General features: G+C 40.4%; 1 protein-coding gene across 2 annotated transcripts; it reads left to right on the top strand.

Annotated features, from left to right (window-relative positions):
• The first annotated feature begins 5,473 nt into the window (after positions 1-5,473).
• PPIL1 (peptidylprolyl isomerase like 1) lies at positions 5,474-21,821 on the top strand. 2 transcript variants are annotated; one of them, XM_016152654.2, is made up of 5 exons: positions 5,674-5,756; positions 8,082-8,175; positions 9,054-9,208; positions 19,989-20,057; positions 20,624-21,821. In XM_016152654.2, exons 3-5 carry the CDS (start codon positions 9,055-9,057, stop codon positions 20,842-20,844), a joined length of 444 nt encoding a protein of 147 aa, XP_016008140.1. In that variant the 5' UTR covers positions 5,674-5,756; positions 8,082-8,175; position 9,054; the 3' UTR covers positions 20,845-21,821. The 2 variants fall into 2 exon arrangements, with proteins under 2 accessions (XP_016008141.1, XP_016008140.1); XM_016152655.2 differs by lacking the exon at positions 8,082-8,175 and having other exon boundaries at positions 5,474-5,756.
• Positions 21,822-22,693: the final 872 nt, after the last annotated feature.

Below are 22,693 nucleotides of genomic sequence, written 5' to 3'. Positions count from 1 at the left end.
ATCTCACACCATAAACTGAAATAAATTCTATGAGCATAATAGATTTATATGAAAAAAACAAAACAATAAAACTTTAGAGCTGCTCTGTCCAATACTGTCACAATGCAAGTGACTATTGAGTACTTGAAATATGGCTAGTCAGAATTGAGATGTTCTGTAAGGGATAAAATTGGTACACTGGACTATATTAAAATTAGAAACCTCCAATCATCAAAAGACACGATTAAGGGAACGAAAAGACAAGCTGTAGAGTGAAAGAAACCAACGAGGAGCTTGTGTCCAAGATATATAAAGAACTCCACAAATAAAAAAAAAGAGCCAAATAGAAAAATGGGCAGAAGATTTGAACACAAAAAGATATCACAAAAGAGGATATCTAAATTGAAAACACACATAAAAAAAAAAGTTCAACTTCATTAATCATTAGTTGTTAGAGAGGTGACTACTGAGATATTGTACAGGCTCTAGAAGTGCTTAAATGAAAAAGACAACACTGAGTGTTGGCAAGGAAGCGAAGCCCCAGCAACTCCCGCACTGCTGGTAAGAATTTAAATTCCTACAGCAATTTTGGAAAACAATCTGGTGTTAACCACTAAGTTATAATATACACATAACCTATGACCCAGCAATTCTGCTTCTAGGACTATATCCCAAAAAATTCATGTATAGTACATGAAGATGCATACAAAAATATTTGTAGCAGCATTATTTGTAAAAGGCACAATCTGGAAACATCCCAAATGCTCATTTACCATAGAATAAATACATTGTAATACAGTCATGAAACAGAATACTATACTGCACTGAAAAATGAAATAATGGCCAGTACATACAACATGGATATATCTCACAAATGTAATGCCAAGCAAAAGAAACCAAATACAAAAAATACTGTTATATAAGTTTTTATGTTTCAAAAACTTAGAAGTTAGAAATTAAAAAGTAGTTACCTTTGGGGAGTGGGGAGGGGCGCTGATTAGTTGGAGGGACTTCTATGTAATTAGAAACTTTTTTCTAATTACAGGTGGGTTTATTTTGTAATAATTGAACTGTCACTTAGGATCTGTCTGCTTTTCAGGCTGTATATTATATTTCAATTAAAATTTTTACTTTAAAAAAGTGATCTAGGGAGTCCAGATGTCCTAGAAAGCCCATGTCTTCCTGGCCCCTTCTGCTACTCTCCATACCACAGCCTGAGGAACATTTCTGATGCAGAACGGGGCAAATTTCCTTGAGTCGGAGTGAGACCAAGCCCTGCACCAAGAGAAAAAGAGGGTCCTTTGACAGAGAGTGAAGAAAGAATTCAACACACACGCCAAAGTTAGAGTCAAAAGGAAAGTTTATTAGAAAAGGGGTGATACTCCACAGACAGACTGTGGTCTCCTCTCAGAGGCAGAGAGTGGGCGGGACAGTGCAAGAGAGAGAGAAACCATAAAGGCACTGAGAGGGACTCAGTGTTCAGGGTATTCAGTTTATATGTTATTCTTGAGTTCCTATTTCCTTTGATACAGTGAGGAAGGGGAAGAGTATCTAGCATGAAAAGGTAAGAATATGTAGAGTGAAAGGCCTTCTGGCAGTTTCTAGCGTTTAATCCATAGGTGACCCATGGTTTTAGCCAGATGGAATGACTCTATTCCCGTTTCCCCTGCACAGGTGTAGGGAATGGGCTGTTAGCGATCCCAGTAGAAAATGTTTCTTTGTTCTGAATGTGTCCTCCTGGCCTGGCCGCAGGGCTAATCAGCACATTGCAGTCTCTAATTGTGGTTTGATCAACATTTTTAATTCTCTTGTCTCCTCCCTACAGTACTTCCAATGTACAAATCTGATTCTATCACTTCACAGCTCCCTATAGCCCACAGAATCAAGTTCCAAGATCCTTCATGATTCTCTTTAACTCAATTCCAGAACAGCCGGAGAAAAAAATGTCTAACTGCCCAAGCTCTTTATAATGTTCCAGACCTACAAAGAGGGGAAACCTGTCCTGGCTTCAACATTTTTCAGCTCTCAGCTCATGTTTTCACTCCCAGAGAAATCTCTGACTATGCAAAGCCAGATTTGAAACAACCAGAGCTCAGGAAGCACTGTGAGCTTCCTTGTTACAGCCCTCACTTCACTCTGTGGATATGTGTTTAATTGTTTGTCTCTCTTAGAATGTCTCTCCCAGCATGTTTGTTCCTTTGGGGCTAGTCACAGTGCATGTGACACATCTCTATCTCCCTCAGTGCCTAGTGGCTGGTAGGTGCTCCAGGAAAAGATTTAGAAAGAAAGTGACCTTGGAAGGGGCCTATAAGGATTCAGACATTAGAGTCTGATAATGTCCATTATCAGGCACAAGGTATAGGAGTGAGAAGATTCAGAAGGAGGGAAGACATGAGCACATCAGAAGAAAAAATAGTCTTTAAAGATCAGTTTGGCATTGCCAGGAAGGCCTTGAATGCTAGGACTTTAATCTGTGGGCAGTGGGGAGCCATTGAAAATTTCTAAGCAGGGATAAGACATAATCAGAGCTCTGCTATGGGCATATACACCCAGTGAAAGATGAAGGCTAGATTGGAAGAGGAAAAACTAACTTTGGAAAGTTCAAGGGAAAAACAACTTTGATGGTATAGGTAAAAGAAATGGAAGAATGAGAATCCACTGAAGAAACATTTCCCAAGTAAAATAGATCAGAAAGTCTGTTGAGTAGTAGAAAGACTCAGGACGAAGGCAAGGGAAATGCTTCCAGCCCACAATAAATTCTGGTGCGCCCTGAAGCTGATAGCTTCCTCCTCTTACTCCCTCAGAGCCCTCCACTCTAAAATCTGGCCAATGGGAGACTGACTGAGATATCATGAGTATGAAAATGCCTGGTAACCTGTAATATGTGGAGGGATGTACCTGAGGAAGTGTGAGATGTCAAAGATATGTCTGGTGACTAGGACAGTAGTGATTAGAAACATAGGAGGAGGAACAGTTTAGGGGAAAGGATAGGAAGGAAATTGACAGGTAAATCTATCTGTTTCTTTAGTGTTGGCTTCTCTTTACTGATATTTAGAAAAACCCTTGACAAAGTTCCCAGGCTTGTTTGTAGGTTGGTGCCTTAGCTCCGCTCAGCTAATGGAGGCTCCCTCTGTTTGGGTTCTGATCTGGAACAGACTCAGTATGACTGTTGAACTGAACTGAACTAAGATGTGGCCCCTAACATGGGCTCTTAACAACCTGCTCGTAGAGAAGAGAATCTGATACAAGTAGTTAGATAACAATAGAAGGTGGCACAGAACTAAAGACCAAGAAGAGAGAAAGGGAGGGCGCCTACTGTAGACAGGAATATAGAGAGGTTTCCTGAAGAAGCTGGGACAAAGGCATGGGTGAGGTTTGAGAAGCATTACAAGGAAAGAGACCAGCCTGGGCAAAGGCCTGGAAATGGGAATGTGGGTGGCACATTTAAGGCATAGGTGAAATAGTAACACATCAGGCTGGAGAAGTCAGTGAGGGGGCAATGGTGAAGGGCCTTTAAGCCTGGGCCAAGGGGTTTGGGATTTTATTTTAATAGACAAAGGGAAACCATTTAACATTTCCTGGCAAAGAATCTACATACTACAAGGTATTTCGAGAAGAAGGCTTTTGGCTGCTGTATGTAGGATAGAATGGTGGGGGAAAGCTGGAAGGCAGGGAACCCAGCCAAACGGGGCTTTCTGAAATAATCCTGGTGTTAAGAATCTAAAACAGCAATAGGAGTGGGAAGGAAGGGATACAATTTGGGGATATTTGGAAAAGGAATTGACAGGTCTTGATAATATGTCACTTGGAGCAGAGAGAAAGGATGACCTTTAAGTTTCCAGCCTGAAAAATGTTTATGTAAAAGTTTATAATTTTGTTTTTAATAAAGGACATTTATTCAGGAGAAACAGAAAGCTTAGATATAGAATAAATAAGTACTAGCTACTCTAATTTAATGTTAACTATTAGTTAAAACTCAGAAAGAGAATCCAGGCCTCTGTCAATTCCTTCTTGAAATCACTGACACCCAATGTTCTCTTGGGGACAAAAAGACCAAGACCAACAAATATTGAGTCTCTTGAGGAAAGATTTTGGAATGAGACAGTTTTGTGTAAAACTTCAATATACCCCCACTGTGCCCTCAGCCTCTTTGAGGAAAGCACAGAGATGAAGGAGGCCCAGTTCCTCTCTCAAGGAGCTCACTAACTTGGTCTTTACAATCTTGTATAACCTTATTCCCACTTGACAATTGAACTGTGTTTAAGAGCACAGACTCACAGCTGTGATACTTTGAGCCAGTTATTAATCTGTCTCAGTTTCCTCAAAGTAAAAAGGGAATAGTAATATCTCCCTCATGGGGCTTTGAAGATTAAGTATTGTCAAAAGTTCAGAAATAGTGGAAGTAAAACCATTGGATCACTGAAATAGTGATTAGCAGAATTTTATTGTACACATACACAATTTGCAAACTGAGAGCACTCAGAACACAGAATGAGGCTGAGGGGTGTATTGTGATAAAGCAGCTTACACAGTGAGAAGCAGTGGCTGTTTATTCTTTACAGCGATTGGTTATAAGCATTTTCCTAGTGATAGAGAATGGGTTAAAAGTTGTTACCTCACACTCAATTTTGAGGAACAGTTTAAGTTTTGTTTACGATTTTCATATGCATTAACAAGAAGTGGCCTAAGTTCTGCTTGTTTTATGAGAATAAGCTAAATCAACTTTTGCTTGCATGACTAAACTGGTTTGTCTGCTCAGGGAATTTTCAAGTCTGGTCTCCATTTGTGTTTGATTTTAACAATGTGAAAATACACAACAGAGCTTAGCTCCATGCCTGGTGCAAAGTAAGCATTCATTTAGCCATCATTAAGTGGTGTGCAAAGCATTTACTATATGAACTTATTTACCCTATTTCTTTCTTGTCCTCTAGCTAAACTTGCTCGCAGTGCCTCTACTTTGCTTTTCCTCCTTTGACCCTGAATAAATCCTCCTAATAACCTTGGGGCCCTGAGCCCTTTGATCTTCATTCTCCTGTCTCTCTCTAACCTTCTCTCTCATTTTTTTTTTCTGGGTCCTCCCCTCTCTCCCCGTACTCTCTCTGCCTTTGGAGTCTGAAGGCTCAAATTTGTTGTATGTCTATCAGCAATTAAGTAAGTCATCTAACTGCTGAGTCCCAGTTTTCACATGCGAAAAATGAAAATAATAATGTCTGCTTTGCAGGATTGCTTTGTGAGGTAGACAAGATAACAAAGTGTAAGTGCTGTGTAAATTGTGCAGCACCTTTTATCAAAAATAGCTACTGGCATCTCTCAATTCTATTCCCTTTCATTCTCTTCCTCTTCTGGGCCCTGCGCAACAAAAGGACTAAGAAATTCTTCGAATTGAAAGTCGGGACACATCTCAACGAGAGTGAAGATTTGCTGGTTGTTCCCGCCTTCCACTTCTAAACGAACCAATCAGAGTGTTCGAAGAGGGGCACAGTATTCCCCATTTGGAGAACACCTCTAATGGAGCTTGCATTTTTCTCCAGCCTTGCGACCGGCCTGTTTTCGCCTCGCACCCTAGCTTCTCGGCCTTACAGGTGGAGTCCTTCTTCTCTCAACTCCCCCAGCTTTGGCGAGTTGAACAGCGGGGACCGGAAGTGTGCCCTGCAGTTTCAGGTCCCTAGCGAATCGACGCCGGAAGTAGAGTAGCTGGAGAATAATTCCGCCGATATCGCTATGGCGGCGATCCCGCCAGACTCCTGGCAGCCTCCCAACGTATACTTGGAGACCAGGTGAGGGGGGTCGGGCCTTTGGGACTGGGCTGGCGGAGGCGACGCAGAGCCCAGGCTTTGCCGCTGGGCTGGGTTCCTGGCGCGCTCCCTCAGGAAACCGGCATCGTGGGGACACGTGGAGCGGCAGCCGTGAGGGCTGAGTGGGGACAGCCACTGTCCACGTCTGAGCTCCGCACCGACTCCGTGCCCACTCCTCCGTTCATTCATTCATTCATTCATTCATTCAGCAGTCTTGTATTGAGTCAACCGGCCAGAACATGGGATGGCATCTGAAGATGCAGAGGTGGATAAAACACACGGCCTTGCCTTTAGGAGCTTACAGTATAGTGAAGGAGACAGATATGTAAATATTAACGTGATAAGTAGCACAAGTGTAACGTTGTAGGTACTACAGTTGTATAAACAAATTATTAGGAGAACACAGGAAGACGCACATTTCCCCTCACTGTTGAAGAGTGGTATAATTGAGCACCAATCAGCAGCCAGTGTGGTGCCCCTCATGTATAGCATCACATTTAGTTTAATCCTCCTAGCAACTCAAATCGTGTAGGTGTTATAACACCTTTTCAACAATTTTATCATGGAAATGCCAAAACTTACAGATTAAATGGTTTAACTAAAGCTGCACAGCTAGTAAGTAAGGAAACCTCGTTCGGAGCCTGATCTGTCTGCTTCACATGCTAGGTTCTTTAGCCCTGTTCATTGCATTGCCTCTTTGGAAAAAGTTTTAAGTGATCTTTCCAAAGTAGAACAAATAACAGTAAGTAACTTCTTGCTGCTACAACACTATAAAATTAAAACTTTATAATCTGACATACAAGATGATTTTCTTCAAACATCTTCTGCCATTTCCCCATCAGTAGCCAGGGTCCAGCCACCTTCTCTCTGTCTTATTTCTGTTCTTCCCTATGCTGTTTTCCACCAGAGCACAGTTCTCTCAGCTGCTACTTTGGCTTCCAGGCATCTTCCCCACCTTCATGTATGGCAAAATTTTACCTCTTCAGGCCCCACTTTGAGAGTAATTTCTGAGGTCATCTGTTAACATTTTTAAAAACTACAAAATAAATTTAAATTTAAATCCAAGCAGTGTACAAGTGTATAGAATAAGCGGTGACAGCCATCCCTCCCTTTTAATAGTTTTTTTAATGATTTTCCAGATCTTTTCCTATGTACATTAGATACATCTCTTGTGTTCTATTTTTAAACAAAAATAGGATCATATACTGTATACATGTTTTTCACTGTAATTTGCCTTTCACTAATACATGAAGCCTTCCATAGTATGTATATTTCATATTTTAGTCATTCCTTCTTTGAAGGACATCTGAATTTATTTTTAATAAATACTGGAATGGACATCTTTGCACCTATTGTATCCTTCAGCACTTTAGTAAGTTTTTCTGTAGAATAGTTAGAAGTTGAAATTGCTGTTAAAAAGTTTGGACATTTCAAAGTTGTATAGGTGCTTCCTGATTGCCATTCCAAAAAGTTATTACCTGTATTTTTAAAATATCCACCAAAATGTAAGCTCGATGAAGAGAAAAGCACTTAGACCTCCCTTGCAGAGTAATCACTAATCTATGTTAAATATGAATTGTGTGAAGGATAAATTGTGAGCAGAAAGCTATGTTCTGGCACATATCATATATACAGCAGGTTTCTCAAATAACATTTCGTTCGTTATCCTTCCTGTTGTTGAAATAAAAGGAACAATTCCCAGCCAGGGCCACTGTCTCTGTGGAGTTTGCATGTTCTCCTCCTGTCTGTGTGTATTACCTCCTGGTACTCTGTTTTCCTACCAAGTCCCAAAAGTGTGCATGTTAGGTGAATTAGTGTGTCTAAATTGTCCTAGAGTGAATGTGAGTGTGAGTGCGCCCTGGATGGAAGGATGTCTTGTCCAGGGTTGGTTTGTACCTTTTGCCCTAAGCTGCCTGGATGGGCTCCAGCCACCAGAGACCCTGAACCGGAATAAGCAGTTTAGAAAATGATTATCTTACTTGTTTTTATTAATCTTTCTTAAATGTATGCATAGCTCACATTGATGTCATTGTAAAATCTTAGAAGTGTTTTGAGTATTTAGAAGTTTGATGATGTTTTTAATGACAAGAAATATGCCACAGGAACTTAACACTTGTTTGTATCAGTTAGCCTATGGTAAAATTGGTTTCATTATACATCTCGTTTCACTAAAAGTTGCAGTTTCCAAGAACCTATCCATAACAATAGTGAGGAAGTATTTGTAGAGTGCTTACACTGTGCTTGACACTGGCTATTCAGGGTATACAGAGTTGACTCTATTTTCAAATTCTGTTGTTTAAACCTTAGATGAGTGATGGAGTGGAGGGAAAACACTTGTCCTACATCCTTTACGTCTTCTCCTTAGCTGTACTTTTGCAAGGGAAAGTGCTCATTACATTAGGTAGGTAGAAAGGTTTGTAGTAATCAGGTTTTGCCTTGTTTCACCTCTTCCTAAATGCACATGAACTGTACCATTTTTTCCGTTAAAATTTTTTATGAGTAAGTTAACATATTGACATTATTCAAAAATACAAAAGTTTTAAAAAGGTATTCATTAGACATGGTTCCATAGTGTAGTGGTTAGCCTGTCTGCTTTAAAAGCAGAAGGTCCTGGGTTTGTGCCCCAGTGGAGGCACAGTCCATGGTCTACACCCGTGCCACCCTGAACAAGCCCAATGTCTGATCTCAGAAGCTGTCTGATCTCAGAAGCTAAGTAGGGTCAGGCCTGGTTAGTACTTGGATGGGAGACCACCTAGGAAGACCAGGCGCTATAGGCATAAATAATAATTTTTAAAAAATAAAAAATAAAAAGATATTCATTGAAAACCTTCCTGTTCCCCATTTACTCAGTTTCCACCCCTACCCAGAAACCTATGCGTATATAAATAAATGCGAATTTCTGGTATTTTAATGTCTTCCTTTAAAAAAAAATTACAAATTAAATGTAAGATCCCTACCCCCTCACTCCCAATTTAGAGGTTGGTTATGTTAGTTTCCGATTGGATTATTTTTATGTATAAGCTGTCAAAATTTTTAGTTGTCCACGGTTATTTTGCTTAAAAGAAGTACCAGAAGCCTCTGCATGTTTTACTCAAAGGAGATAACTGTGTTCGTGTTATTTGCATTGTGTTGTTTTCCTTTGCTGAGCGTGAAATTGGATGTTTATCACAATTTCATGACTTACGACTTGAAAATCAAGAGTCCTGGATCAGTCTCAACATTTTTGTCAGATAGGACCTCGTTCTTGACTGGAGCGCTACTGTCCTCTTACCCCTGCAGCATGGGGATCATTGTGCTGGAGCTGTACTGGAAGCATGCTCCAAAGACCTGCAAGAACTTTGCTGAATTGGCTCGTCGAGGTTACTACAATGGCACCAAATTCCACAGAATCATCAAAGACTTCATGATCCAGGGAGGTGACCCAACAGGGACAGGTACAGTTAAGCCAACATTAGTTTCTGAAGTCTCATTCTGTCCTAACTGGGTGTGAGGCAGCCAAGGCTCTCTTCCACATAACAGGGACTAGCTTAGTGGTTCTGGTGACTATTACTGCCCTCTGTGCCCTCTGTAGCACACACCCTTCCCCACACACCCATGTGAAATTGACCATAACTAATCTTGACTCCTTGGCTTTATAGAGTTTCTCATAACTTCTATGTATTGCTTACTAAGAGCAAATAATGTTTGCCTGAGTTGTAGTAATAATAAATAGTCTGATAATCAGAAGTAAAGAAAGACATTTGCAATGTTTTGAGAAAGGTAGAATACTGGTTTTTTTGGTTTTGTTGGTTTGTTGGTTTGTTTGTTTGATTAATTCATTCTTTTAACAAATATTGAGCACCTACATTGTGTCAGATACTTTTCTAAGCTCAAGGGATATAGCCATGAACAAAGAAAAGAATGTCCTGCTCTCAGTAAAGCAGGAAAGGGCTATGGGGATGCAGTTTTAATAGAAAGGTCAGGGAAGTCCTCTCTGAGTAGATGTTATTGGAGCAGAGACTTTAAGTCTAAGTGACTGGAGGAAAGAGCAGGCCCAGAGGTTATGAGGCAGGAACCTACGCAGGAGATCATGTGGGATCTTTTAGAGCATGGTAGAGACATTAGGTTTTATTCTGAATAAGATGGGAGCCATGAAAGAGTTTTGAGCAAAGAAGTGACATGATCTGACCCATGCTTTAAAAAGATCACTGGCCGCTGTTTGGAGAATAGATAGAAGGGCAAGAATGAGAGCTGGGAAGCAGTTAGAAGGCTGCTCTAGTCATCCAGTTCAGAAATAACGTGGTTGGACTAGGCAGATAGTAGAAAAGGTGGTGAGAAGTGACTGGATTGAGATTATGTTTTGATAGAAGTAGAGTCAATGGGATTTGTTGAGATTGGTTTAGGGGGTGTGTAGGTGTGTAAGAGAAAGAGATAGTGAAGAATGTCTTCAAAATTTTTGATTTGGGGAAGGCCAAGAGAGGAACATGTTTGGACGGGGAAGATTAAGGATTTGATTTTGGTTTTGGACACATATTTGAAATACTTGTCAGATCTTCAAGTAGAGATGTTGAGTAAGTAATGGGATATGAGTGTGGAGTTCATGGAAAAAAGTCTGAGACGGAGATATGAATTTGGGAGTTATTGTCATTTAGATGGGATTTATTACTGAAATTTATTAATTTATTATTAGTTTAAAGGGCCATGACTTCTTAGTCCACATTTTTTTTCCTACTAATTCCTTTTCCTGCTCTTTGTCTTTAAATAAACTTGGTTCTCTCTGCGGCAGTGAGTCTTTTCTCAGTCTTGTTCTTTTTTGTCATTCTTAGTTTTTTATTAAGCCTTTATGACCAGAGGCATTCTATTTTTTCAACATATATGGACACATTTCAAAATATAGAATATATGAAAAGGTTAAAAAAAATCACTCATAAGTATACCTCCTAAAGATTTCTAAGCACCATTAACTATTCCCCCAATATCCCACCTCTTCTTAGAAATGATCATTGTTAACTTTTGGTGGCCATTATTCTAGGCATTTGTCTTTTCAGATACCTAGTTAAAAGGATAGATGGGTAAATAGCTAAATGGAAATAATTTCAAGAGAATAGGGGGTGTCATGCATGCTATTGTTTTTTTAAACAAAAAGTTTTATATTAAAAATAGGAGCATTGTCAGTTTACAACATTTTCCATTCTATATCCATGATTCCTTCAGCAACAGTATGAGTTCTACATTTCAGAAGGTTGGTGCTCACCACTAGGCTTTTCTATTCATAAATGCTAGCAGGCAGAATTTCCTGTCGAGTGGTTTTTATTGCAAGGGTTAAAGGGTGTTATATTTTTAACTCAATCATGTTTGAGAATTTCTTCATGAAAAAGACCATGACTAGGTATATTATTCCTGGGCCATACTCATTCCCTCAGATCTTTTTAGATAATTCTGCTCTAGCACCTGGTTTTGAACATGGCTTTGGAGAATACTGAGATTTACTTCTTCCATCAGTTCAGGGGAAATTTTTATTTGTATTTCTGAATATTTTCTCTGTTACTGGATTTTCTATTTCAGGAAACTAGTTGTTCTTTTTTCTTTGTTTCATCACCTTTGCCTTCCATATCAATCACATTTCTTTCGAGTGTCTGAAATGATATTTTTCCATTTTTTCCTGCAATGACTGAAATAATCTTAGACCTTTACCTTTATTCTGTGCCTTATTCAATTTCTAGTCATGTGTGTTCTATTCTTTACTGCTCTAATTTATTTATTAGTACTGTATTGGTGTCATTTGGCTCTAAATTGGTTTCCTTAGCTCTGCAGTCTTTGCCTTCATTGTTTGATGTATTATCTTGTCTTTGAGCTCTTGTTTTATTGGACTCTTAATTTTATTGAAGCATCTATAGCTTGAGACAGCCACAGAGAAGCACTTCTTGAATTATATTTTCTCAGAGACTGAGTTCCTGAGGTGGGCTAGGAAGCCAGTGCCTCTCCCCACAACCTTCCCAAGGTGGCCAGCACTGGTAGCCCATCCTGTTACTCCTGAGTACCTGTGATATGTGTGGACGTCTCCTTAACTTTTTTAGGGCTACTCACCTACTCTCTCTGTTGGCTTCTCAAAATTGGAGGGTATTTCTGAGAATTTCTGGGTGACATTCTTCCTTTCCTAATTATAATTTTTAGGGAGTACAGGCAGGTAAATCTTTTATTTCTTTCCTTGGCTGACTCTCTTTAAAATTTTTGGAGTAAGTTGGTTTCCTTTTTCTTATTTGGTTAATTCTAGTGGAGCTTTGGCTTTTTAAATTTGAATTTTTTGTGTTTGCTTTATCAGGTATTCTTCATCTGAAACTGTCCTGCTTCAGCTTTGATGTACTTCTGTCCTATCTCCTTCTCATTCATTGTTGTTACGAGATAAAATCTTAATTCATAACACCAGTGCACTGACAGAGTCCATGATTTGGGTAAAAGAATTGGAAGTGACTCAGTGTGAATTGTTCATGCCAGAGCTTCCCTATATTTCTGTGGTTGTTCTCAATCCTTCATAATGTCACATTTTTCAGGATGTAATTTTAATGGAATTGAATCACTCAGAGGATTTCCAAATAATTGCATCCAGCCTCAAATATAATGAATGATTGCACTAAGCCTGCTGGCAGGTCTGTAGTTGAAGGCAAACAGGAGGTAGGCCCTCCCAGGTCACTAATATAAACTGCTAGCTGATAGGTAACAAGTTTTTGCTAAACATCTCAGATGAGCAGTATATGGCATCCAGGGCTCTTCAAGTCAATGCACCATTTCCATCCTTGGCTGCCCCTCAGTCTGATGGACCCATTCTTTCCATGGTCTTTCTGATACATTTTTGCCAGATGTTTTCTTAATTCAAACACTTTTTGACTTCCTGCTTCATTTTAAACCATTTCTCATTTTAAATTTCCCTTATTGTAATACCTTTGTTCTGGTTCTTTACTTAGCCTTCTCAATGTCTTTTATCTGCTTCTACTAACTTCTCTTTCTTTCTTCCCTACAACACACAGCATCCTATCCAGCTCTTCTTTTTGCTCTTCCTGCTCTGCACTTAGCCTCACAGTGCTCACTAGCTGCCGTGATTGCAGTGATTAATTACATGCTGATTATGCTGTGCGTCACCCTCACTCTGATTTCATCTCTCTTCTTGGTAGCCTCAGGAACACCTGAAATTTAATGTGTTGAACAGAAAGCTCATTGTTAATTTTATTCATTTCATGAATATTTGCTCGGTCTTGTGCTATTCTAAGGCCTGTGAGGGGCACTTAAACATTAAAAGTCAAAGCATTTTTCTTTTCCTTGAAGAACTCCTCACCCTGCTAAGAAGACAAGATAGTCATTATAAGAAATATCTAGAAAATAATAATAAAATAAATAAGTAAATATATGGTGGTATATTAGGGATTATTATATAACAGGTTGAACTAATTAATAAGAATAAAAGTACAGTGGAATGGGATTAGAATGGGAAGGAAGTGTATTTTGAGGTGGGCCTTGAAGGGATGTAGAATTAACTCTTGGGAGGACAGGGAAGGGCATTTTGGATTTAGGAAGAAGAATGAGTACAGAACGGAGACATGAGGGACAGAGACGTGGGGTGTGAAGGAGAGCTGACCACTCCAGGTGTTATGTCTCACCATTGTACTGGCTCTGCGGTATAACCCAGCCACCTCTCCACACCCAGGACAAATGCATAAGATGTGATTTCTAAGGCCTCTGAACTGCATGTTTGGGGAACAGTTAAGGAGCAGTTTGGGGTAGAGTGCAGTCATAGGAAATAGCATGGCGGGGGGTAAGATAGGGCCAGTTCATGGAGACTCACAGACAGGAGTTCGAATTTAATATTATTTAGGGACCATTAGAAACTCTAGAGTCTGTGGTAAGAAAAGTATGTGAGGAAAAATGTGTGAGAAAATATGTGGGAAAAATATGCAATCCAGCCATGGACATATGGCAAGGTAATGTAGTGAGGGGGTGAATAGCAGGGTTTGTAGAGCCTGGTAGGCTTGGGGTTGAATCTTGGCTTCACATGAACACTTATTAAATGTAGACAAGTTATGTAACCTTGCCGAGCCTTCTTATCTATAAATGGGCAGTGTGGATATATACAACTCATGGGGTTGTTATGGGTAGTAAATGAGTTGATTTTCATAACATGGTTAGCACTGGCTTGACAGAATAGGAGCTCAAAAAATATGATTATTACTTATTTTAGTTATTAGTTCATTTAACAAATGTTAGTCTTCTACTATTGTCCAGGCATTGTTCTAAGAGAATATACTAGTGAATAAGAAAGCCCTTGTAGAGCTCTCATTCTAGTGGGAGAGACAATGAACAAATGAGTACATAATACACTGTCAGGTCATGACAAATGATATGGAAGAAATGACGTATAAGAGCATAGAGCAGGAACAGGGATTCTCAACCAGGGCACTGTTGATGGTTTGGGCTGGATAATAATTTGTTGTGGGGAGCTATCCTGTGTATTGTAAGATGTGTAGCTGTGTCCCTGACCTCTACCCCACTAGATGCCAGTAGAACCTCTCAGTGTGACAACCAAAAATGTCTCCATATATTGTCCGATATCCCCAGGGAGCAAAGTCACCCCTGGTTGAGAACTGCTGGAATAGAGAATGAGGGAGGTGCTATTTTTGGTAGTGTGATTAAGGAAGAAAGACCTCTGATAAGGTGGCATTTGAACAGAGTTCTGAATAAAGTGAAGTAATGAGCCATAATACTGTCACAGGCAAGGATACTCCAGAGGGAACAGCAGTCAGAGGCTTTAGACCACGGTGTGCTTGGCAAGAAACAGCACAGAAGCCAGTGTGGCTGGAGCAGGTAAGTGAAGGAGAAAGTGGCAGGAGGTGACTTTGAAGAATAGCAAAGTCCCATACCATGGAGAATCTTATTAATTGTGGTAAAGACTGGATTTTGTCCAAAGTGTGGTGAAATGTCATTGAGGACTTTAAGCCGCCACAATGAGACTTGTTTTAAAAGGATCCCCTGGCTTCCAGGTGGAAAATAGCCTGGCGAGGAAAGGGGAGGCAAGGCTGGAAGCAAGGAGACCAATTGGAAGCTTTCATTGTTATCAAAGCTAGAATTTGGTAGTTTAGATTAGGATAATAGTGATTCTGTGATTCTGTGGATTCTGGTCCACCAAGAAGCAGATGCCAAGACAGAGTTAGATATTCGAGAGATTTATTAGGGTAACACCTGTTTATGGATCAAGCCGAGTGAGGCCTGAGGATTGACCATTGGATTTAGTGACATGGAGGTCACTGATGACCTTTACAAGAGCAGTTTTAGTAGAGTGATGAAGGCAAAAGACTAAATGGAGAGCATTCAAGAGGCAGGAGAGGAAGCAGAGACACCAAGTGTTGACAGCGTTTGCGAGGAGTTTTTCTGTCAAGGGATGCAGAAAAATAGGGAGATATTGGAGGTGAAGTATTTTTTAAGACAGGCAATATTAATACCATGTTTTTATGCTGTTAGGAATGAACTACTATAAAGCAAAATTGATATAAGAAAGGGAGAGATTATAGTTGTAAAGCTCTCAAGGTGAATGGAATTGGTTAGGTAGGTGGTAGTGAGATGGTCATATGAACAGTTTATTCGTACAGTGTATTAATAACGAAGGAAGGAAGGTCAATAGTTAGAGATGTAGGAAAGGAAGAGGATTTGGTGATGAGAGCCTGTGAAAGTTCTCTTCCACTTTTTTCTCAGTGAAATAAGAAGGAAAGCTATCTATCCACAAAGCAAAGAGCAGCGAGGGAATGGTAGAGGTATAAGGACAGAGGAACTGGCATAAACCCAGGCCAACTGGATCCTAAGGTGGATTATTAATCACAACCCAGTTACCTCTCACAGAAAATGGTGAGCTCATCATTGGTGATACTTCTGTGTTCACTTCATTTTATACATATACTACATAGTTTCCGTACATTATCTCATTTCGTTCTTATTACAGCCCTATGAGACATGAGTACTATTATTCCTATTTTGCATTCAAGGAAACAGGATTAGAGAAGGTGTCTTGCTTAAAGTTACACAACTAGTAGGTGGTGGAGTTGGAACCGAAATCCAGATCTGTCTGACATGAAAGGCAAATGAGGAAGAGAGTATTCCATCTTAAGAACTGCAGAGCCTGAACATGCCCAATCTCTCCTGATCTCGGAAGCTAAGCAGGGTCGGGCCTGGTTAGTACTTGGATGGAAGACTACCTAGGAATACCAGGTGCTGTAGGCATTAAAAAAAAAAAAAGAAAAAAAAACTACAAAGCTTCTTGGAGAAACATAGCATTCATTGTTTCCTGTGTTAGATCTGGTACCTAGCATTTGCCCTGATAATCCAACAGCAGCTCTGCTAGTCAGTTCCCCCGTCCTACTCAGTTATTAACAAAGTGGTTCTATTAACTTGGGATGCTTTTGGCTCTCAGTAGCAGAAAACTCAACCACAATGGCTTAAACAAAGAGAGCTTTTGTTTTTCTTACATAACAGAATGGAAGTAAGTAGTTGCTGGCATTGGTTCAGCTGCCCAGAAGAGTTGTCAGGGACCCAGGCTTGCTATGTCTTCTCACTCTGCCCTTGTTAGTGTGTTGGCTTTTGTTCTCACACTTGTCTTATGATTGTAAGGTGGCTTCTTCTATTCTTGACATCACCTCTGCTTCCAAAAAAGAAAGATGGAGAAAGCTGTGGTGAAAGACATAGGAGTGTGTTTTATCCTTTCTTATCAGGAAAGCTTGTCCCTTCTTATCTGGGAAATATTAGATTTCCCAGAATCTCTATTTGGCAGGCTTCTTTTTATATTGGTAAGTCAGAACTGGGTCAACTGGCCACTGCTAGCTGCAAAAAGGGACTGGTCAGTACCTGCCTTCCTTGTCTCTGAGGTTGAGGCAAGCCATGGAGAAGGGATTGGAAATGCTCAGAGGACAGCTAACTTACAATGTCTGTTAGAGGTTCTCTTGCCAGAGGAGAGGCTTTGATTGGTTTGGTCAGTTACATTTCAGTGTCAAATGCCCTGGGTGGACACAGTTTTCATGTGGCCTCCATATGAGTCCCGGCCTATTAAGTTTGGGGGCATGATATTAATTTGTAGTCCCTTCAGTTGTGACGTGGGAACAAGTGGTACCAAGTATGGTAACCTCTGTGGAAGAGACCACTCTGCATGTCTTAAATGGCTTTCCAGTACATCTGGAGAAGTTTCCAGAATCAGTGAGCAGGAGAAAGATGAGGAGACTTGGGGATAAGGAAAGATTTTTTTAAAACAATGCTTAGGCACGTAGAAAAGATGATAGAATTTCAACTGCAAAAACTGTGTATCAGAAGACCCCATTAAAAAAGTGAGGAAAGTCAACTGGAAGAGAGTATTCACAAGAGCATTAACTAACAAAGGATTAATATCTAGAATACTAATACTGTAATTATATATAACATTTAAAATGTCAAACCACTCAATAGAAAAGTGGCTGTTCATAGGGGGGAAAGCTAAATAGCCAATAAATATGAAACTGCACAACTTCAGGGCAATACAGGTTAAAACAACACAAGAGCTCTGACACTTCAGACTGATACAAATTAGAAAGTTTGGCAAAAGGGCCTAGAGCAGTAAGAGTAAGAATGAGAATGTGGGTTGGGGTGCACACTGGGGCTTTAACTGGAAAGGTATTTGGAAAATCTGGTAATGGTGAAATACTCATAAACTGACCCTGCAATGTATATCCCCCTCATATGAGGTAGAGTCCCTGAGAGCTCCTGCACTTACGTTTGAGAGACAGTATGAGAATGGTTATCGCAGTGTGGTTTATAATAACAAAATATTGGAAAGATCCTAAATAACCATCAACATGAGAAAATATGAGATTGGCATTGCAATCATACAGTGGAATGAATACTCCAGAGAGCTGCATGGAACAGAATAGCTAGATGACTATCACAATAGTGAATAGAAGAAAACCAATTGCAGAAGAATACATAGAGTATAATACTATTTATATGTAAAACAATGATACAATATTTTAAGGGATGCATACATATGTAGTAAAAAAGAAAATGCATGGAAATGACAAGACGACTGGTCAGAATAGCGGTTACCTGAGATGGAAATGCAGTTCTTCGAAGCAGTTAGCTCTTGGGAGAGTGGTGGATGGGGAGGGATGCAGAGGGTGTATGCATGGGGTCTTCAACTGGATTTGCTATGCTTTGTGTACCCTTAGGGGAGGGTACACAATTGTTTATCATATTCTTTGTATCTTTTGTATACCTGAAATATTAAATACATTGAATAAATGTTTAAAAGAGAGGACAGGAAAGTAAAAGAACTTTGAGAGTACAAAGTTTAGAAAACAGGTCTGTGCCCACCTCCATTGTATCTGTATTAGACTAGGCACACAGCAGGTTTTCGACAGCAAGTTTTCTAAGTTGACGGGTTCATTAAGTGACCGTTGCTATCTGCGTAGCCTGCTCTGCACCAGAGAACTCTTTAATTGCTCCCTGTCCCCCTGCCAACTCCCCATTCCACATGCTCAAAGGAATGTTTCAATTGGAATTATTTGTCTTGCTGACATTTTGCTACAAATCCTACTGAATTGAATTAAGTTATGAAAAGATAACATATTATGAGTGAATGGTGCTATAGAGGCCCAAACTAGTTGCAGTTGGTAAACTGCCTAATGAGTAAAAGGAATGCCTCCACATTTTTTCCTCTCATCTCCTTCTGGTGGCTTAATGACCCAGGCTTCATCTGTGACTCCTGGCTGGCCTATCCTTTTATTGTTTGTAGTGCCATTTATATGATGGGTTTCAGTAGCCTCGAGGTTTCATTCTGGCAGCCCTCAGCTTGCAGGCATCAGACTTCCAGGGCTTAGCCTACAGGCGGACAGCGCACTACTGAACTTCATCTTCAGCTTGCTCACCCAAGGCCTGGGTGTAATAGAACTTGACCTGTTTGCCACCGCAGCCATCTCTCTCTGTCATCTTCAGCCCTATCACTTTCACTAACCACCCCTCTCCCTCGAACCACAGACAGGAACCTCAACTCTGTAGTCAGAGGGAATGTATTGGTTACATAATTGCTATTTGGAGGTATACTGGCAGGTTAGACTTTCTGAAATAAATTTTTACATAGTTTTGTAGTTCAGTAATTTTCCAGAAGCATAGGTAGCCTGGGCCAGGTGGGAGGTATCCCCTGAGTCTGTTAGTGTTCATTGTATGAATGGGGGCTGTGACAGGCTCCCTGTGGTGGAGCATCCTAAAAGGTAAAGCAAAGGATTTTTTTTCCATGGAAACACCATAGCCCAGGCCCAGGGGCCTCTGGGGGCGGACATGGTGCTTTAACATGTTACTTTCACAGCAGGCTGTAAAAGGAGGTGAGCGTCTGGGCTGTTTTCTGGCTGCCAAACAAGCAGAGTAGGCTGATAAATCCAGTGTTCACTTTGTTCCAGGTGCTTTGTCTTGGTTGGTCAACTTGGAGAAACCAAAGTAGTTCAACAGGACATATGGTTGAGTTAAATAATTGGACATATCATTTTGCTCTAACAAAACCTGGATGCCCAGCATAGCACTACATTCTTGTGGACATAATATACATAACGTGTGGTGGTGATGTTGCTAGCAAATGCATCTAGGTTAAGGACAGCAGATAGGTTTCAATTCTTGTGAAATCTCTGATCCTTTAAAAATGGCTACCTGGAGTTCTGAGTTGGTAAGAATTCGGAAGCAAGTCTAAGCTCAGCAGGGGAAAATGCTGATTGATCAGCATTGTCTATGATGGGCACAGAGATAGGGCTTGGGGCATTTCTGTGTAAAATACTCATAAAAATGTTAAAAATTAAGAAACCTTTTAACATATCAAACTATGAATGAGGGTTATCTGTAGATGGTTAGATTACAGGGGACTTTAATGTTCTTTTGATAATGTTCTGTATTTTCTGCATTTTTCACAGTGAACACGTATTATTTTAATAAGCACGAAAAACACCCTTAGTGTTATTTTGAAAAGAAATGTCTTACGTGAATGAAACCAGTGATTTGAATGTGCTGGTTCAGTGCTTGATTCTGCTTCTGGGCTGTTTAGTTGCATTATGCCTAGCAGGGGGCTCGGCATATACTCTCTGCCTTTTTCTTTCCTGTACTTCAAAAAACCCTTTGATCATGGGCCATAGTTTTTGATATGAAGTAGAATGTGCGCTTGCCTGATTGGTTTCTTATCTTCTAATGTGGCAGGTCGAGGTGGTGCATCTATCTATGGCAAGCAGTTTGAAGATGAACTTCATCCAGACTTGAAATTCACAGGTAAGTATGTAATCTGGCTGGACTGGGTGGGAAGGAGGAGTGGATTTTAAAAGTTCATTCTTTTGGCTGTGATTCTGGGTAATTACCTGACATCATGGCTTGGTGCCATGTAGCTGTCCAGCTGAAGCACCACAGAGAGCCCTAGAGGGTTAGAGAAAGTGGTGCCTCTCTGAGTGCTGGTCTGAGTGTTCTAGACTCTACCTACTTGTTGAAATGTTGCTGTTATAAACTATACGTAAAACAAAAGCTTCCTCAAAGAAGCAGGAGACCTTGCTGGGATTTTTTAAGGGAATTAGGGACATGGTCCAGTGATTAGTGGGGATCATCATGGATAGAGCTAGGGAATAGGTAAAGACAAGGGAGATAAGGTCATCAGGGTAGTACAGTTGATGGCCTTTGTGCTAGGGCAGAGAGCCTGCCATGAGGGGATGTTTTCCGGGTCTGGTGGTTGATGATAGAGGCCAGAACAAAGTCTGGCTTCTTTTTATCCCTGAGATGGTGTAGTAGTGCCAGGTTGGAGCTATGGGGTTATTCATACTCTTCTCTCTCTTCCTTTTTCCCACCAGGGGCTGGAATTCTTGCAATGGCCAATGCAGGGCCGGACACCAATGGCAGCCAGTTCTTTGTGACCCTAGCACCCACCCAGTGGCTTGATGGCAAACACACCATATTTGGCCGTGTTTGCCAGGGTATAGGAATGGTGAATCGAGTAGGAATGGTGGAAACAAACTCTCAGGACCGCCCTGTGGATGATGTGAAGATCATCAAGGCATACCCTTCTGGGTAGTCTTGCTGCTGTCTTGGGTACACCCAGGTCTTCTGAGAGGGCCCTAGAGAGCAAGCTTCCAAATGACCTAGAAAGTCGTGTAACTCTAAACCTCACTTTGGCCTTGCAAAAGCATGGAGCCAAGGAAGCCTGGGGTCTTGGTTGAGTTAGAGATGGAAGTGTATTTTGATAGGATGCTTCTTTTCTCTTGGAGCCTAGGTTGACAGACCATTGGCAGAAATGCCCACACATGACTGTATACAGGTTACTACTCACTGCACATGACCCATACTGCTCCTTTTTGTGTGTATCTGCTCTAGTATTCTAGGATTCTAGAACAAAATGAAGCCAACTCCATCATTTCTCAGTGCCGGACCAAACTTCTTCCTGCAGAGATTTATATTCTGACTTACACTGCAGTCTTTGGTGGCTGACAGCTACAGAATTCAAAACTAAGTAGTGTCTGTCAGCCTTCCGAACTCTTAGCTCACCCTATTTCAGTCTCCTACATTTATTCTTCCTGGGAATGTATGCATTTCTCTGTATATTTTCCCTCTCAAAACCAGAACATCAATACTGCTGTTTCTGACACTTAGACATCCCACACAAAGCCTCATTGGATTTTTGCCAAGTGAAAAATGCATCCAACAATCAAGTTTCTAAGAAGGTGTCAAGTGTGGAATGATAATGTGTAATAATCGAGAAATGAATTTATTCAAAGGAAGCAGAAGCATTGACCATTTTTTCCCCATGGAGTAGAAATCTGTATTGAGCATAGGGACAGACTGAATTCTTCTTAAAAAGCAGTATTCTCATAAAGGAGAAGTAACATTTCAGTTTTTTCTTAAACCTAAGACTTTAGAGAAACTAAGATTTTATATGTTTTTTTTTTTTAATCTTTCTGATTTTTTAGCGAGGGGTGGAGTGGTGAAAGAAAGTTAATATCTATGTAATACATAGAAACTTTCAAAATAAAATGCCATTGATGGTTGAAATCACTGCTGTAGTCTGATTTTAAATATTGACAAAGTTCTAACAGCTATTTTAACCTCTGACCCATCTCAACTATTATTGCAAGGCTCATCTTCAAGATTTCACATTATTTTAGGTTTGTGGATCTCCAGACACCACACTTTGAGTAGTGAGATCCTATAGTTCAGTTCATGTTTGTGTAATGCGAAATTGGGGGGTGGGTTCCCTAAGGGCATGGAGCAGTCAGGAGAGTAACTTTATCTTTTAGTAGACATCTCAGAAAATGCAGGGGCGATGTCATCAGCAATTAAGACATTGAAGGAAAAGGGCTCTGGAACCAGCCTGCTGAGGTTCAGATCCCAGCCTCACTGCTTACCAGCTGTGTTATAAAGTTTCTTAATTTCTCTATACCTTTGTTTCCTCAACTATAAAATTGAGATAATGGTCCTAACCTCATAAGGCTATTGTGAAGATTAAATGAGCTAGAACAGGGACCAGCATTTAGAAAACAACTATCATTATTAAAGTAGCCCCTGAAATCACCACGTAACCTCTCCTACTTCTTTATCCCAACATACCAGCAGCCTGACCTTGCATACCTCTCCCTTCCTCTGGACTCACTTGTGAGAGCAAAGGCCTTGTCTTATTCCCCTCTAGGAGTCCCTTCTACCTTATGCAGTTCTTCGAGGTTATTGCTAAATGAAGCAAATAAAAAATTGTTCTCTGTCAGGAAAAGATTGAGATCCATCTGCAGAAATAGCTTTACCTCAAATCTTCAAAACCAGACTTTAGCTGGTATGGCAGCAAAGCCTTTCCACTAAGCCCTCTGGAAGTCCTCAGCTTGGTTTATTTTTGGATTGTGTCTCCAGAATATGTCAAAATAGCTTCCCCTACACAA

Source organism: Rousettus aegyptiacus, unplaced genomic scaffold (assembly GCF_014176215.1).
Source record: "Rousettus aegyptiacus isolate mRouAeg1 unplaced genomic scaffold, mRouAeg1.p scaffold_m13_p_1, whole genome shotgun sequence".
Taxonomy (NCBI): domain Eukaryota; kingdom Metazoa; phylum Chordata; class Mammalia; order Chiroptera; family Pteropodidae; genus Rousettus; species Rousettus aegyptiacus.
Note: the sequence above shows the minus strand (reverse complement) of the source record. Positions and strands in the feature narration are given on the sequence as shown.

What these genes read in the sequence shown, in the direction of transcription:
- PPIL1 (XM_016152655.2), top strand. Translation starts at nt 5,701, where the DNA reads ATGGCGGCGATCCCGCCAGACTCCTGGCAGCCTCCCAACGTATACTTG. An exon ending in AGGTGACCCAACAGGGACAG is followed by an intron (nt 9,209 to 19,988) that starts GTACAGTTAAGC and finishes CTAATGTGGCAG; the next exon opens with GTCGAGGTGGTGCATCTATC. An exon ending in TCCAGACTTGAAATTCACAG is followed by an intron (nt 20,058 to 20,623) that starts GTAAGTATGTAA and finishes TTTTCCCACCAG; the next exon opens with GGGCTGGAATTCTTGCAATG.